The 17,404-nt window shown below is 48.4% G+C and overlaps 2 protein-coding genes and 1 non-coding gene across 6 annotated transcripts in view; 1 reads left to right on the top strand and 2 right to left on the bottom strand.

Annotated features, from left to right (window-relative positions):
* Positions 1–8,647, bottom strand: part of CRCP (CGRP receptor component) — a 38,441-nt gene extending 29,794 nt beyond the window's left edge. Inside the window, exon 1 of one of the 4 annotated variants that reach the window (XM_075440535.1) lies at positions 8,394–8,647. In XM_075440535.1, the coding sequence (XP_075296650.1) occupies positions 8,394–8,567 (174 nt within the window). In that variant the 5' untranslated portion in view covers positions 8,568–8,647. Of the gene's footprint in view, positions 1–381; positions 612–2,909; positions 3,037–8,393 lie in introns of those variants that run through there. The other 3 variants (XM_075440538.1, XM_075440536.1, XM_075440540.1) reach the window with 3 other exon arrangements.
* Positions 3,099–3,169, bottom strand: TRNAG-GCC (transfer RNA glycine (anticodon GCC)). Its single transcript has one exon. It is a non-coding gene; the product is annotated as a tRNA-Gly (tRNA).
* On the top strand, positions 8,227–16,862 carry LOC104332773 (argininosuccinate lyase). The gene is made up of 17 exons (XM_075440534.1): positions 8,227–8,307; positions 8,409–8,471; positions 10,106–10,300; positions 11,122–11,205; positions 11,526–11,582; positions 11,840–11,937; positions 12,595–12,672; positions 13,076–13,153; positions 13,298–13,350; positions 13,705–13,767; positions 13,963–14,077; positions 14,750–14,834; positions 15,010–15,069; positions 15,280–15,363; positions 15,568–15,648; positions 16,023–16,129; positions 16,622–16,862. The coding sequence occupies exons 2-17, from the start codon at positions 8,460–8,462 to the stop codon at positions 16,770–16,772; spliced, it is 1,401 nt and encodes a 466-aa protein (XP_075296649.1). The 5' UTR covers positions 8,227–8,307; positions 8,409–8,459; the 3' UTR covers positions 16,773–16,862.
* Positions 16,863–17,404: the final 542 nt, after the last annotated feature.

The following is a 17,404-nucleotide window of genomic DNA, read 5'->3' as shown; positions in this document are numbered from 1 at the left end:
AGGCTGAATGTACTCTCTTCAAATCAACTGCATATTGAGATTAATAATGCATCTATTACTACTGGATATTGTAACTGTATATTTTTAAATTTAAAAAAGGGAAAAATCATCTGATGCAGAACATCCTATATTCCCTGAACAACTCATTCTGCTGAGCAGTCAGTAGCGGCAACAACAGAAGGGTTCCACACAAAAGGAGAGAAAGGCCTTTCTCAGGTCTGTGCAGCAGTTTATTAAAAAAAAAAAGAAGGAAAAAGGTACAATGTATTGTTAAGCACCATCAACTCTTTGAATAGAACTGTCACGTTCATCGTTTTCAAACACGTTAAACGCGTCCACAAACTTCCACAGGTTCTATCATTGTTTTTAAATGAAAAGGACCTTCTAAAATACGCTGAGATGAACTTCAACTTCCATTTCGCTGACTCGAGTGAAACTTCAGCAAGTGAGCTCACGCACGCATTAGTTTTCATTCATGTTTTACAAACCATATAGCTTTTGTTGTTAGGCAAATGGAATTCTTCAGAATGTTTGCATTCAGGCTATCGCTACAGAAATCCCTACGGATCAAAGACATTATTTGTCAGAAAGAATAATGCTACAGATTAATTATATAGGGAATTATTCTGTTAAATAACTGAAAGGCTCATATAGAGTAAATAAATACATTACTATGCAGATGAGCCTGCGAAACCTATCTTATGTTAAATTATTCAAGACAGTTGCTTCTTTTTTAATTCAAAGCCAGTTTGTCCTTCAGAAAAATACTTATTTTTCTTCTAACAATGGCTAGCCAATGAGTCAGTCTCAAATCTTCAACATTTTCCGTTGTGCTGAAATACCAAAATTATAAATTCATAAACAAGACCAGTTTTGAAAACTTCTACAGAACTTCTAGAGTAGAAATACAATTTTCTTCAGTCCTCTCATGAAGCAACTATCAATTTTACATTCAGAAAACAAGAAATTGTAAGTAATGAATTATAATGTATATGTTAAAGTCAACTAAACAGTATGCTTAATTATTATGAGATTAAGTCTTAAGTAGAAAGGGAAAAAGTGTCCTATTAACACCAAATATATAAACACTTTTTAGAATCTTTAAATGGGTATTATTTACCCAAATTTTAGTCCAAATCAAAATATTATTGAGAAATTCTTCTGTGTATACCAAAATATATCTTAGTAAATGACATCACACCTCTAAAAATATCACTGAGACTTCATGTTTTTAAATCTACTACTTAAAATATGCTGCATATTTAAACCACAACATTTCCTAGAGGGTTCTTTTCTCTAGTAACAGATACTTCTGCCATGATCAGAACTTCCCTGTATGAAGGCCATCAGGCAGGAGGTAAAAGTTTAGGAAGATTAAATTCCAACAGCAATTCAAGTGCAAAATGGGCTAAACTGTTCCATTCTAACGCAGGGGACATTCACCCACAGCTCAGCATGTGAACCTCCAGCTCTCCCACCTCTGACATACCTTCCTTTTGGTACTAAAGGAGGTAGCACCAGTAAAATAAGTCGGGCTACTCAAGGTAGCAAAAAACAAGTGGATGTATAAGAAGCAGCATCACAGACTTACTATTAATGGTATCAAAAGCATTTTTCTCAGCAGGGCAAATCCTATCCTTCCTCACATGCAACAGCAACTTTCAGCCTGTGTATGTGCTTCGCAGCATTTTTCAGTATACAACAGCAAGAACAGGTCACCTCCCTGCAGGCTGCTACTGACGGTAAGGCTAACCTAATAAAACCCCGTATTTCAATGGATGCTTCTCATTTGTTATCTACTTTTGAATTTCATGTATAGAAGATTGAATTATTACAGTATAGAAGATTTAACACCAATAAAGCATCCATGGATAACGTCAACTGCAATAGCTCAGCTGACTGTGGTGGATGCTGACACACGCACTTCAGCGTCCTCCGTGCCGCGTACATGTATATAACCTCCCAATGTAATGGGCTCCACAGAACTCACGAGAATGAGTTTCTGAGCTTCAAAACGGTTCAAATCCTATTGTTTTGTGCCCAGCTGACACTAACAACATGCATAGTGCTGTTAGCGCACGAAGGCGACAAGAGTTGCCACCTTGGATGGCAACCTGGGGGCCAGCTGGTGTAACCGCCCCAAATGATCACCTAGCCAACATTCTGACTCTCCTCTGGTGTTTGCAATCGCTGCTGTACGCTCGTTAGGCTTTCTCCTTCTCCAGCATATTCAGCTCCTACAATGAGTGGTCTGCTCGATGCTCAGAGGAGTAACCCTCGGCCAGAAGCTGCGGTGGGGGATGCACGTTGCACCGCTCCCGTGGCAGCGCAGGAAAGGGAGCACGAGGGGACAGGAGAGCAGGGCAGATGGGGACAGAGAGCAGCATTAAAGCCGAGCCACAACGCCTTCTGCCCAAACAGAGGCACTCCAGCAGGATTTTTAAAGCAAAACCAAAACCCAACTCAGTTTCTCATCAGAATGCCTGAACTCACTGCTGGTTATACGGGTGTTAAAGGCCCGATATACCCCCTGTACAGTGCTGACAGGCCCATACAGACACACACACACCCCGGGGACACCCATATAGATACATACACATCAGAGGCAGGACCATATACCCACACACGCCGTGGGGAGGCCCGTAGAGATGTGAGATGTAACCCCCATACACTGCTGGCAGGCCTATATCGACATACACACGCTGTGGGGAGGCCTACACAGATCTGCACACACACACACACACATCAGACGCAGGCCCATAGAGATGTTCCCCCCACACTCTGCGGGCTGGCCCATACCATATATATACAGATATACATCCCCCCCTCCCGGCGCTGCAGCCCCCGGTGCCGCCGCGGAAGGTGGCAACTGGGGGAGAGGCAGCAGCGCCCGCCCCGCCGCTCCTTACACCTCCATCTTGTCCGTGCTGGGGCCGCCGCCTCGCCGCGGAGCTTCGCCTCACCCAGCCGGCAGCAGCAGCCCGCCTGGCGAGGGGAGCCCCGAGGCGAGCTGAAGGGGACTTTAACCGGCGGGGCGGAAGCGGAAAAGGAAGGAGAAATAGGAAGGGAAAACGGAAATTAAAAAAAACACTACGAACTGCATTGGCCGGGAATCGAACCCGGGCCTCCCGCGTGGCAGGCGAGAATTCTACCACTGAACCACCAATGCTCGCTCTATTAATTCTTTTCCCGGCCCGGGAGTTGTCACTGCTGCGGACGGAACGCCACCAAACCTGCTGTCTCCAGCAAATCATAGAATCATCATAAAATGTTTTGGGTTGGAAGGGACCTTAAAGACCATCTGGTTCCAACCCCCCTGCCATGAGCAGGGACATCTTCCACTAGACCAGGCTGCATGGTCCAAATGCCTGCTCGGGGTCCAACCGTTAAGTAGGACAAGGGGAAAACACATTGTAGAGGTCCTTCCAAATAAAACCTCTAGTCATGTGCCTGACAGAACACTGCAAGGCTGAACTAGTTCTGTAACACACCCACTGTCTTGTAAAGCACCTGCACATACATCCCCACCCAGCTCGTTGGCATCATCTGTCTCCTCCTGCCATCACGGTGATTCTTTCCCATTTAATCTACGTGCTATTCAATTTTGCAAGAGCCCTTTTCATGCTCGAGAAAACTGAAAGACAGAATCACAGAATCACAGAATGTTCGGGGTTGGAGAGACCTCTGTGGGTCACCCAGTCCAACCCCCTCCCGAAGCAGGGTCACCCAGAGCAGGCTGCACAGCACCGCGTCCAGGCAGGTCTGGAATATCTCCAGAGAAGGAGACTCCACAACCTCCCTGGGCAGCCTGCTCCAGTGCTCCGTCACCCTCAGAGGGAAGAAGTTCTTCCTCATGTTCAGCTGGAACTTCCTCTGCTTCAGTTTGTGCCCATTGCCACTTGTCCTGTCACTGGGCACCACTGGAAAGAGTTTGGTCCCGTCATCCTGACCCCCACCCTGCAGATATTTATAGGCATTTATAAGGTCCCATCTCAGCCTTCTCTTCTTCAGGCTAAACAAGCCCAGCTCCCTCAGCCTCTCCTCATAGGAGAGATGCTCCAGTCCCCTCCTCATCCTCATAGCCCTCCGCTGGACTCTCTCCAGTAGCTCCCCATCTTTCTTGAAGTGGGGAGCCCAGAACTGGACACAGTACTCCAGATGGGGCCTCACTAGGGCAGAGTAGATGGGAAGGAGATCTCCCTCGACCTGCTGGCCACAACTTCACTGCCACTTCACTGAGCACAAATAGCTGAACATCCTGTTAACTATAGCAAGGAAAATCGCCTGGCTCAAACTGAGTGCCAGGGAAATACGAATTACTTTATTTTGCCATTATCTCTCAGGCAAAAGTTCACATGCAAACACAACAATGCTAACTCCCTAAGGAGTCGCATACACATACACTTGCTTGTTTGCAGCAGGGCTGTAAGAGCACCGACCGGGTTCTTGTGCCCGCAACCCCCAGCTTGCAATACTAGCGCAAAACGCACCAGGCACTTTTCTCTCCTGAATCAAGCCAGGAGACAGCCCGCTCCCACTTTTGGGACTTTGCTTCTCCTTGAGGTTTTGCAAATCCTAAGCCAATTCTGAATAATGTGAGTAAACTGCAGGGCTTCAGGAGCAGTCTTCAGTGCCAGGATGGTGGAGTACAAACAGCTTCTGGCCCTCCAGGAGCCATCATCATCAGATACCTAAGTGCTGGGCAAAGTTTAAAAGCCTGCTGCAAAGCTTTTTCACCCCTTTTCAGCTACAGACCCCTAAAAATGTTTCAGTGGACATGTGGACCACATCACATACAGATTGTAATACAGAGAGAGATAAATTTACACTCCAGAATAATTCGTCATGGACTCCTATGGAAAAAGAGCCAGGAGAAAGGTCTCCAAACTGTAGCCTGAAAGCTGTTGGTCAGACTCAGTGACAGGATGTAATGGATGCTGTCCTTTTTCATGTCAGGATTAACTGACCTTGTAAATTGGCCAAAACCGGCACAGCAAATGCTCTGCAACTTCTCTGCCATGTTTCAAACCCTGCACATGAAACTGCCTGTACACCAGCCCCCAGCCAGGCTAAAGGGGAGAAGAGGGAGGATGTCAGCTTTCATTTGAGAATGTGGTATTTCCAGACTGTCAAATTTCAGACTTTTGTTCCAGAAATCTACTAATCCTTGCCTGCCCCTCATCACTCTTTAGATATGGGTTCAAAATCTTCAGCATATTTTATTTCTTCTTTGCATCTCCTCTTATACCTCTCCCCCAGCACCAATTTCTCATGTTTATTTTCACTGTTTCTCCAACAGCTTTGTTCCAGACCTTTGCTGATACTTTTTTACAACCCATGATGATGATGCCTGACCCCAGCAGCTGGGATGAATGAGCATAATACAAATGACTCTCTTAACAGCTTTTAATTTTTTTTTTCTAATAAAGATATTCTTCCTAAATATTTTCCAATGGAGACATATAGCCTGTTAGGGTGTAAATACATATATGGAGCAGCTACAAGTCTGCTGACAGCATGCAAGGGAGAAGGGGAGTGTCTAAGAGAGAACTCGTTACTCTTACATACAACTGATTGCTCAGTTCACTTTGGTTTGAATTGCTGCACTTTAGGTGTTAGACAGTTATGCTACACCATCCATAGGGAATGCAGACATAGGTTTTTCTAAATGTGCTTAGCATGTCAACATTTTAAGCATTGGCTTGTGATTGTTACCACTAAGGCTCGGTGAGAGAGGGGCCTCGGTATTAACTATTGAAAGCAGGGGGCCTAGTGACTGCTATTGAAAGCAGATCTGCAGGGTATTTGTATTCTTTGTCATGAAAGATGTTTACTGTATTCAGCATTTCGCTGATCACCCTATAGTGTCTTTTATCTTTTACATTCAAAATTCATTAAACAAAGTTGAGTGTTTTTTTTTTTAACAAAAAATGTCAGCACCGCTTCACACCAGTCTAGCTGACAGTGCGTTTGACTAGCACTTTCAGCCCACAGAGCTTTTTTTCTTTTTCTAAACCAAAATGACAGATAAAAAAGAATGTTTTTAAAGAAGGTGCACTGTAGTAGTTTATGCCATTCTTTTTCTTCACTGGATTCAGTCACGAAAATAAGTCCTATTACGAACAGTGTATTTCTAGAAACAACTAAAGCACTCCTTCAGAGCTGCAGTCCCCAAGTATTGCACTCTTCTAACAAAAAAAGCCCTCTAAAAGAAACAGAAGCACTGTGAATGATTACAAAGGCAAGTACAAATTTCAAATCTTTGAGGACATTAAAATATATTTAATTAAACCTCTCCATGCTGCAAAATGGGCAATTTAGTCTCTAGTACTACCTCATTGTACATCAGCTTGGAAAAGGGTGTAGCTGGAATACTCGTGTATGAGCGATGTGCCATTTGCTGTGCCAGAAGGGAAAGTACGTGGAAGACCTTTCCCTCAGACCTTCCTTGGTGCTTAACTGAGGTGGGGATTTTGGGGTTCATCTTTCTATTTCACTAAGCACATAAAATACAGAAAGAAGACGATGGGAAGTGGAAAGCCATCCAAACCAGAACAAACAGAGAAGATGGTAATGAGAACACATTTCAGTGTGCATTAGAAAATCTATTTTGCAATGCTATTTCACTATTTTCACCTCAAAAAATTAACTCTCCAGCTCCAAGCACCTTTAAGAAATCCTGTTTCTTCAATGTTCATTTTTATGTTAGTGACTTCTGCTTGGATTTACAGTTTTACTTCCATTTTTATTATAAAAATATTACTCTGTATTCTACATTGCTTATTCTACAGAAAGGATAGTTATTGCCTGTTTCATCTAAAAATGGGAAAAGAGAGAACGAATAATCTCCTAGATACAAACTGGCGCAGGAGTTAAGCGGCGTACTACAAGCAAACTAATCCCAATGAAGTTTGCTAAACACACAGTGATACTGCTGACAAAGCCCATGTGAAAGCACGCATCCTTGCCACATGTAATATCAGACAAAGATTAATAAGATCTTATTGACATAGATTCACTCTGGTTATAACTTCAGTGCTTAGCATTTTTCCAACACTTCAGCAACCTCCTGCCAAAGCCCAGAGTAACGACAAGGACACTTGTAAAGGATGAACAAGACAGGAAAAGTGGTAAAAATGAGGATTTCAGAGGAGGAAAGAACATGATCTCAAAACGCTCAATCACTGTTTCCTAGTGCAGATGTCCTACTGTAAAAAGGAAAAGGAGATAAGGTGCAAAACTGAGAGAACAGTAGGAAAGGACAAAAGGGTCCGTTAATGGGAAGAAAATAACACAACCAAATGTGGATGAGAAGGTTGGAATATGTTTCTTCAGGTCTGAAAGGTCTGGACCACGCAGATGGAAAAATATCACACTGTGGTAGGACACTCAGGAAGGCGGACCAGCAAGCATTCTGCTTTCTGTGGAGTGGCTAAAGAAAACTGCACTGTGTCTGAGGAGTTCGTGAGAGATTGGTGCTGAGGAGAAGCTTTGTGAGCGGCTGCTCCCAAATCTCTCTTGTATTTTATATTGGTCCTTTACATCCATGATATTTAGGGTTTGATGAGTTTAAGATACGGGCTATTTTCCAAGGCTGCAGAGCACAACCTCACACCCCACAGCTCACAGGAGCCTCTTAGCAAGAGTGACCCCAAATAACGGGTGACAGCAGGGAAACCCCAAAGCTGGAGCTGCAGCATCCTTGTAAGTGGGGTGGAAAGTCTCATCCACACAGAAATGGGAAAGAGCAACTAGCTCCCACCTATTTCATTCTTGTGTGTTTGCTGGGGTAATAACAGGGACAGAGCAACAATGATCCAGCCATCATACCAAGTACATTCATACCCACGACTACTCGTTAGAGGGGTATGGCACAAAGTGGTGTGACCCTTTCAGTACAAGACTATTCCCAGAAAAGGAGCTGACCTGTAAGAGAAACCACACAGAAGACACTCTGGCACTGCAGGAGCACTGGCCTAAAGCTGCACCAATAACTTCACTATCAAGCACCACGAGAGCATCCCTCCCAACCCTCCTCTTAGCTCCAACTCTGCTTCCAGAGAAACTTCTCTCCCTGGCTTGCTAATCATGCGCTGGTTGAGCAGGGGCTGGAGGCAGGACTGGGGGGGGGGGGAAGGGCAAAGGGGGCTGGCGGGGGTGGGGGAGACACCGAAGCGGGGCCGGCCCCGGGGACACCCCGCCCAACCGGGGCGGGACGAGCCGCCAGCCCCGCGCCCGGGCAGGTAAAAGCGGGGCGGCGGGGCCGGGGAGCAGCGACCGACCGACCGGGGCTGCGCTACCGAGCGGGTGAGCGGGGCCGGGCGGGCAGCGGGGACCCCGTCCTGCCGTGGGACCCCGTCCTGCCGTGGGACCAGGACCGGGCTGATCCTCACCTTGCTGTTCCGCAGGTCGCACCAGTTGCCGGGATCGCCGCACAAACGAGCAAGACGTCGTCCGAAATGGCAGCCGAGGTGAGGGGGACTTTGCTTCTCCAGCGGGGTGGTCTTGGGGTGCTTGGGCAGACGCGAGCTCAGCTGCGTGGTGACCCCAGCACTGCAGCCTGTCATCCTCGTTCGGGTGCTTCTCTACTTCATTTGTTTTTCCGGATTTTCAGTGGAGAATCATAGAATCATAGAATGCTTTGGGTTGGAAGGGACCTTGAGAGGCCATCTAGCCCAATCCCCTGCAGTGAGCAGGGACATCTTCAACCAAACCAGGTTGCTCAGAGCCCCATCCAACCTGGCCTGGAATGTTTCCAGGGACGGGGCCTCCACTACCTCTCCGGGCAATCTGTTCCAGTGCTTCACCACCCTCATGGTTAAAAATTTCTTCCTTGTATCTAGTCTAAATCTACCCTCCCTTAGCTTAAAGCCATTACTCCTGAGAAGGGGACGGCAAACATATTTGCTGCAATATTTCTGACAACCCACCTCTGATTCTGGTGAAAACCCCTGGTAGTGAAGATAGATACCTCGAAGGTATGCTTAGATGCCCCTTCGCCATCCAAGTGCTCAGCTCCCAGCACTGGCTTCCCATGGCCCATCCCCTCTGCCGCTCGCCCCGGGGGACTGGTTTCCCAGCAAGCAGCTGCAAAACGTGCTTTTTTAACTCCAGTTTGGCCCCAGCTTCAAAAATCGATCGTGCCTACTCCCTGGCCTCCACAGGCCCTCTCCTGCTCGCCTGTCATGCACGCTGGCTCCGACACTCGCTGGGGAAAGGGTCGCTGGGGTCACCGACCCCCAGTCCCCCAGCCCCCAACCCCCCAGCCCCCGACCCCCAACCCCCCAGGCCTGGCCGCTGTCCATGGCAGCTGGGCGGGCGTCTGGCAGCTGAGCGCCGCGCTGCTCCGGAGACCTTCTGGGGGTACTTTGGAGCCGTGGGGGCTTTTCTTTGCTTTCTTTTTCCCCTGAATATTTGTAATACTGGAAGGTAGCCAGACCTCCCTTTCTGGAGTCTGCGCCTTAACCCGTTTTATGCTATTTTATGCCAAAGTGTGCAAGAACATCATGGACTCTGGAGATGCTTCAAACAATAACTCCAAACACTTTGTAGGTATAGGAGTGGTTTAGAGGATGTGGCTTGTGCTGGCCCACAGCTCTTTGTCAACCAAATTATTTTCTTATAGTCTCCATAAAAGAGTGGGTTTTTTAAATTATTATTTCAAATAACAGTAGATACTGCTTTCACTATATCCCTGGCTCCCTTTTTTCCCCTGCCAAGAGACTATCAAAGGGTCAGTGATCAGCAGCTGCCTTAAAAGAGATCCATGCTGGTCTTGCACCATATGCCCTGGTATTCATTTTCAAGGACAGGACATACTCCCTCCAGAGTCCTGCAGAGGTAAAGTATCTTGGAGGATTCCTGAGCCAGACCTAACAGCTCAAGGGCTAAATTCTATTGACAGTGAGATGTTCTCCACCACTGAAACGACTTGCCAAAGCTCCTGAAGTCCAGGGCTTTTCTGCTCAAGGGCACAGCACTGAAACAAACATTCCTAAGTATGTCCTTGGTTTTACTTGATAAGGAGTGGGACAGACATTAACTGATTTTTAGGGAAAATACCAGTAAGTCTTTTGAACATGCCTCTTAACTTCATTACTTGCAGGGGGATAAAATGATGGCAGGAAGGTTTGTCGGAAGCAGAGATCCAGTCATGGAGATGCTCAGCGCTTCCATTACCTATGATCAGAGACTGTCTGAAGTTGATATCCAGGGGAGCATGGCTTATGCCAAAGCATTGGAGAAGTGTGGGATCCTATCTAAACCTGAGCTGGAGAAGATCATGAGTGGCCTAGAAAAGGTATTTATTTCTTCACATCTGTCATGTGTGCTGGAATCAATGGCTACTCTTCTGACAGCACCTGTAGTAGTCTCTCTGAGTTCCCCTCAGTACTCCTGGTGACAATCAGGGCAAGGGATCGCTGCCCAAATTGCATCCTGCTAAAGGCACCAAAGCCCGGCAGTAGGATGTGAGCCAGCTGACAAGACCCCTGTTGCAGCCTGGTGGGCACACTGTTGATGCTCATGACAGCAGCCCCGGGGCCTCGGTGAGATGTGCTCAGTGTGACCTGCCCGCCCATCCTCTTCAGACTGAACATTCACCAGGAATTGTTTCTGCATGAATCAGGAATATTCTTTTTCTGCTGGCACTTGGGATCCTTTTGAGTCTGGCTGCCCCAGTTAGCAGGAGGCAATGCATAGCATTGTATAGGGGTGAAGAGAAGTCCACAGCTAAGCGCTTTTTTCAAATATCCATTGTTGCTCATCCACCATGGACAATGGTGACTCTATACAATGTTTGTATAGGAAATCTTTGTGGACATTGCTAAAGTAATCACTGACTCTTCAGCTCACATTTTTGTTGCTATGCTTAAACCTTCCTATAGCCATAACACTGCAGAATCAGCATGGATAGAGAGGTGAATCCCACCAAGTACAGTATAGAATATCTGGATATTCTTGGCCTTGGCCTGAGACAACAGGAATGCCAGAGCTTGCATGAGACTTAACATTGATTTCCATTGCGAGGGCAGTTGTTGTTGTTTGCTGGGGACATGGACAAACCCCAAGTGCAGCAGGGTAACCGTAGTGGCTGACTGCTGTTTCTGCTGATGTTTGTAGATCTCTGAGGAATGGTCTAAAGGAGTCTTTGTGGTGACCCAAAGCGATGAGGATATCCACACTGCCAACGAACGCAGACTAAAGGTTTGGGTCCTCTAACCTCTCATTCCCGTTCCTCTGTAGCTACATCTGCTTGATGTTACGTAATTGTGCCCCTGTGGAATTCCTCTGGACCTTGTGGCACTGAAACCCCAGGTGCACAATGAAGTGTCTCCTAGACCCCTTTTGTGGAAGAGGCACTCTATAAGCATAGAACCCAAACATGCTCTTTCCCAGAAGAGATCCCGTGGCTACTCACAGGATCTTAGAGCTGAGTCCCTTCCAGGCAGGTAGGAGGTCTCCTCATGTGGAGTCTCCTCCTCACAATACAGAGACACTGACAGAAATCCTCCTCTTGTCCTCAGGAGCTGATTGGAGACGTAGCTGGAAAGCTGCACACTGGGAGAAGCAGGAATGATCAGGTATGTACAGAATCTTTTTATGCACCTTTGTACTCATCCCCAACCTCACTTCAGGAGCCCTCAGAACAGAACAGCCTTTGGCTCTCTTCCTGGAGAGCAAGATACAGTGACTGTGCCAGATGAAAAAGACGAAATCATGAGAAGAAGATGCACCTTCCCATCACACAGAACAAGAAGTGATTTACTTTGCAGTAAAAGTGGCCAGTCACTAATTATGTCGCATTCTGCTTTGACTGACTGTGGCCAATCTCATACAGGTTGTGACTGACTTGAAGCTCTTCATGAGGAATTCTCTCTCTGTCATCTCCACTCACCTCCTGCAGCTCATCAAGACCCTGGTGGAACGCGCTGCCATGTAAGTGCTTTTCCAAAGCCACGGCCTTGGCCTTGCTGGGGCAGGAGACTTCTAGGCTTGCTCTTTGACTGACGCCAGTCAGGGCAGCACAAAGATCCCCTGTGGAGGAAGTTTCAGCCAGGCAGTGTGCGACAGCACAGGGAAAGACAACGGACCCTCTTTCTCCACAGTTCACATCACAGAGACCTTCCTCTTCCCCCAGTGCATCCTAGGAAGGAATGTGAGGTGAGAGGTCCACACAAGACTTTAGAAGGCACCAAATCCAGCTGAAGGAATGGGGAACTTGAACCTGCTTCAAGTTGCTACAGATGAGAAAAGCTCAGCTGTGTTAATTCCCTGTCTGACTCTCCTCCTCACACCCCCCACTCCCAAACATTGGTGGACTGGGGAATCTTTGCCTGCCACAGAGGGATTACTGTACCAGGCACTTTTCCAGGGAGGCCTAGGGCAGACGCACCACAATGGGGGATCGGGAGATCTAAACCCAGTGTGCTTTGGTTGAAAGGTGACAGGGAGAAGAAGACCTAGACCACCTTGAGCACAACCCAGGCTAAAGAAGTTCTCTTTGTGACATTGCTAGAGAACCCTGGAGTGTACCTGCCACTGCCTCCTATCCTGACAGCAGCTGCTCACCTCTTGCTCTCCTTTCACATGCAGAGAAATTGATGTTATCCTCCCTGGCTACACCCACCTGCAGAAAGCTCAGCCCATCAGATGGAGCCAGTTCTTGCTCAGGTAACCACCTTTCACACTTGGCTGGAGGAAGCCTTCTCCACCCTTGGGGTCCTGCTCAGCTGAAGCCTCGAAGGGCATTGTCCTCTGTGGGGGCAGCCTGGGGTGGTGGAGGTAACCCTGCCAACTGGAACAGGAACTCCCCATGTTCCTGTGTGGCTCTGGAGGCCGACTCCCTGTGTGCTCCATCCTTGGGCCACAGTTACACCTTAGCCGATGGGGTAACATGGAGAGTCCTGCATGGCTGGTAGCTGTTCCACTGCAAAGGGCCTTCATGCCTCAGCTCCATTTCAAGCCTCTTCTGTTCGAGAGGGGCTCCCAGGCTGCAGGCGTAGCAGCACACTGCTTGGGAAGGGATGGGACATTTTCTGACTTCAGGTGCTTCATCTCTCATGTCCTTTCCTAGCCATGCTGTTGCTCTGACCCGTGATTCTGAGCGCCTGGGAGAGATGAAGAGGAGGATGAACGTCTTACCTTTGGGAAGGTAAGGGCTACTGTTTGTGTAGTCACTGCGCCTTGCTTTGCTCTGCAAAGTCTTCAGAGGTGCATTCCCTGCTTCCTGGAGCTCAGCTTTGTTTGGGATATGCAGGGTGCCTTGCATGACTTTTGTTTCTTTCTTCCCTGGCAGCGGTGCTCTGGCTGGCAACCCACTGGATATTGATAGAGAGCTTCTGCGCAGTGGTAAATGTCTCCCTGTGACCGAGAGGCACAGGTCTACTTCTAATATCTAGGAGGGAGGGAAGCATTGATACACTGCTCCCAATGGCAGCCTCATGCACTGTCCTAGAGCCAAAGCCTTTCTTTCATAAGACTTTTTACTGCAATGAGACAGGCAATGCCTGTGAGGTCAGAGCAGTAGGAGCCACCTCTGCTGCACAGTGGCTGCCTGGGCTAATAACAAAGACCCTGCTAAGCATATTTGTGCTCCTGGGACTACTCAAGGGCTCACAGTCACCTGCATGCTGGGGCAGCCTCATGCATTCAAGCTCCAGTCATGCCAAGCCTGACCTTCTCTGTCTGTCACCTTCCCTACAGAGCTGGACTTTGCTTCCATCAGCCTGAACAGCATGGATGCTGTTAGCGAGAGAGACTTTGTGGGTAAGCACAACTCAATTACTCCTTCCCACCACTATCTCAGAAGCAGGCTTCTGAGACCTTTGCAGTAGACCTCCATTAATGAAGGGGACTGAAATCCCTCACAAAGAAATAACTCCAAATCTCCAGTCAGAGCTCCCTGGGTTGTCAAGCAAACAAGCACCTCTTTCACCTCCTGATTTCCTGCCTTCTTTGCAGTGGAATTCCTCTCTGTTGCCACCCTGCTGATGATCCACCTTAGCAAGATGGCTGAAGATCTCATCATTTACAGTACCAGCGAGTTTAGCTTTCTGACCATCTCTGATACCTACTGGTAGGTTTCCGGTCTCTGGTGAGTAATTCTCATCAGCTATCCCCTCCTGAGAGAATGAGACAGTGGTTGGGGTCTCCGTGCTGCGCAAGGCTGACATAATATTAATAGGCTGGCAGAAACACAGTCTTAGGGTGAACATTCCTCAGTAACGATCCCTTATTTCTGATTCTGGTAACTCAACCAAGTCTGCTTTCAGCAGACACTCCTCCGCAGCAACTGCTGGCAGAGAGATCTTCCACCTCTGCTGGGAATGCCTGCCAAAGCCCTTCCTTGACTAGCCAGGTTTGCAATCCTAACAGATTTCCTGTCCCTCAGGGCAGCACAACCACAGCCCTCCCTCTCTGAGGTCACAGCAAGCCTTAGGCTAGCCTGCTGATCCCACTTCTGGAGCGGCCTGGGGGGAAGCCTTCTGTTAGCTTCCTCTTGGAGAGGTGGGACTTCATGGTAGCTCCAGACAAGGCTGCTAAACCAAAGCCTTTGCTGTTGGAAACATGAGAAACTCAGCATACTCAGTTCACTTCTTCCCTACACCTTGGAAAGGTGGTTGGCGAACAGGGACTTATGGGACGGCTTTTGCAGGGCTGTGTCAATAGTCTGCCTGACCTGTCTTAGCCTGTGTTTGTATGGACTGGGGTCTTGCTCACCGTTACATTCCAAACACCTTTCTTTCAGCACTGGCAGCAGCATAATGCCTCAGAAGAAGAATCCTGATAGTCTGGAACTGATCCGCAGCAAAGCTGGACGAGTGTTCGGACGGGTGAGCCTGCTAAAGAAAGAAACAAGTGGGATGGGGAAACTACTCATACCGAGGCCGCAAAATGTTCCTTCTTGACTCCGTGTAAAGAAATGTGCCCAGTCTGGGGTCTTAACCTCTGCTGGGGCAATGTGCTTCTCTTCCTAGAACTAACTGCCTCACTTGTTTCTTTCTGCAGTTGGCTGCTATTCTCATGGTTCTCAAAGGACTTCCAAGCACCTACAACAAGGATCTGCAGGTAAAACAGATGTTGGTTTTCACACCATCTCTCTGAGAAGACAGAGCCATCTTTTGCTCTTGAGCAGTTTTGCCACTACACTGACACCCCAGCCATAGCAGGAGCCCCTGGGATGACACGGCTGCTCTGCTGGCAGGGCTGCTCAGGCTGTTGGGCTTTTGGGCTGCATCAGGTTGACTTAGCGCAATTTCCATCCCTGTTCTAATGCAGGAGGACAAGGAGGCTGTCTTTGATGTTGTGGACACCCTGAATGCTGTGCTCCAGGTTGCCACCGGAGTGATTTCTACCCTCCAGGTAAGGCTTCAGCCTCTCACTATTCAACATGGGTGGGGTGAATGTTCTGAGAGTAACACAGGCAAGAGAGCCATCTTAGACTGGTGTTAAGATGAAGATTCTTCAGCGGCTCACCCATATTGCTCATTATCCTCCCCAATGTCAGCTATTGTGTCCCCAAGGAGGACCTGATGATAATTTCTCCCTCTGTCCTCTTTTCTGCAGATCAACAAGGAAAACATGGAGAAGGCACTGAGTCCTGAGATCCTGTCATCTGACCTGGCTCTCTACTTGGTTCATAAAGGAGTAAGTATCAGAGGGAGACTTGGAGCTGTGATTTCTTTGGATGCAGAATACTGCTCAGCGAGGGCCTGAGATGAGGCCTTCTGTTCTGTCCCCAGGTGATGATCAGTCTGGGTCAACAAACACGAAAGCTGGAAACCCATTCTTTACATGTATCCCAAGTAGTGGAGCTCCTGCCGGGTGGACTTGATAGTAATTTACAGGTGGAGTTTTACCTCCTAAAGTCTCCCCTCTTCACACTTCAGAAAACCCGGATTCAGATTGCATTGCCCTAAGTGAAAACAAGCAAACTGAAAAAGAGAGCATATCCATGTTTTTCCTTTGAAAACCACCCCAGCTGCCTGGTCACTGACTGTGGCCTCTGGTTCTCACTGCAGATGCCATTCAGACAAGCCCACATTGCCTCTGGGAAGGCCGTCCACCTCGCCGAGTCTAAAGGCACAACCATCAATAATCTCAGCGTGGATGACCTGAAGAGCATCAGGTTCGTATTGCCAGTATTTTGCCATGCCTCCCCTCAACAGGCAGGTAGCGGCCTCCCTTCCTCCAGGCCTCCCCAAAATGCCTGGGCCAGACAGCACCCCAAAATCCTCCTGGCCTGAATATCAGTGCTGCTACTGCTGGGCCTGAAAACACTGAAGGGGGACAACATCACCACCACTCGGCTCCAGTGGGGCATGGGCAGCAGCTATTGGCAGGGACTGGAAGAAACTCATGCCCTGACCTGGAGGCACCAGCCCTCCAGAGGACTTTGCCTCCAAACTTTCTTGCTGTCCTCTTGGAGCTGACCCTTTGGTCTGCCACAAGCAGCCACTGTCCGGCACCAGAGGTGCAGAAGCAGGGCTGCAGAAGGTCTTTCCCCCTGGAAAAAGACTCTGTCTCCGCTCCCTCCCCCTCTCTGCAGGCAGGGAGCATGTAAAGCCAGCCATCAGCACCCAGCGCTCTCCACTGACCCCTCTTCTCTTTGTCCCCCCAGCCCCCTGTTTGGCAGTGACGTCTCCCAGGTCTTCAACATCGTCAACAGCGTGGAGCAGTACACGGCCATGGGCGGTACTGCCAAGAACAGCGTGTCTGCCCAGATCGAGCAGCTGAGGGAGCTGATGAAGAGGCTGAAGGAGCAAGCTTAGAGTGTGGGGAGATGTCCCGTGGATGCAGCGTTGTGCCTATTACACTAATTTGGAGTTAATAAACACTGTGGTGCATGTAGTTCATTGAAACTCCTGTCTGGCATCTTTCTTTTTAGGGGCAAGGTTGAACTGGGCTTCCTCAGTGCTCATGAGGCTTGGGAAATGTCCACTGGTGTGAAAGAATGGGGGGATGTCCCCTCCCTGGCAGTGGAGCTGGGTTATGGGGTGTTCAGTCTCTCAGGGGCTGGTAGGTAGAGAGCAGCAGCAGTGTCTGTCTACAAGAGACATGAAAAAGTGTCTCTTGGAGGTGAGAGTGGTGGACTAGGGAAGCGATTGTCCCTTTGTACTCCGCACCAGTGAGACTGCACCTGAAATACTGTGTTCAGTTTTGGGCCCCTCACTACAAGAAGGACACTGAGGTGCTGGAGCACATCCAAAGAGCAACAAAGCTGGTGAAGGGTCTAGAGCACAAGTCTGATGAGCAGCAGCTGAGGGAAATGGTGGTGTTTAGTCTGGAGAAAAGGAGGCTGAGGGGAGACCTTACTGCTCTCTACAACTACCTGAAAGGAGGTTGTAGCGAGGTGGGTGCCGGTCTCTTCTCCCAGGTAAAAAATGATAGGACAAGAGCAAAC

This window comes from Opisthocomus hoazin, chromosome 20 (genome assembly GCF_030867145.1).
Source record: "Opisthocomus hoazin isolate bOpiHoa1 chromosome 20, bOpiHoa1.hap1, whole genome shotgun sequence".
Classification (NCBI taxonomy): Eukaryota; Metazoa; Chordata; class Aves; order Opisthocomiformes; family Opisthocomidae; genus Opisthocomus; species Opisthocomus hoazin.
The sequence above is the reverse complement of the archived record's forward strand: the minus strand, read 5'-3'. Positions and strand labels throughout refer to the sequence as shown.

Excerpts from the sequence above, each read along its gene's own strand:
- LOC104332773 (XM_075440534.1), top strand. Across the intron at positions 11,938-12,594 it reads CTGGTGGAACGCGCTGCCAT|AGAAATTGATGTTATCCTCC; the intron begins GTAAGTGCTTTT and ends TTTCACATGCAG. Across the intron at positions 16,130-16,621 it reads GATGACCTGAAGAGCATCAG|CCCCCTGTTTGGCAGTGACG; the intron begins GTTCGTATTGCC and ends TTGTCCCCCCAG.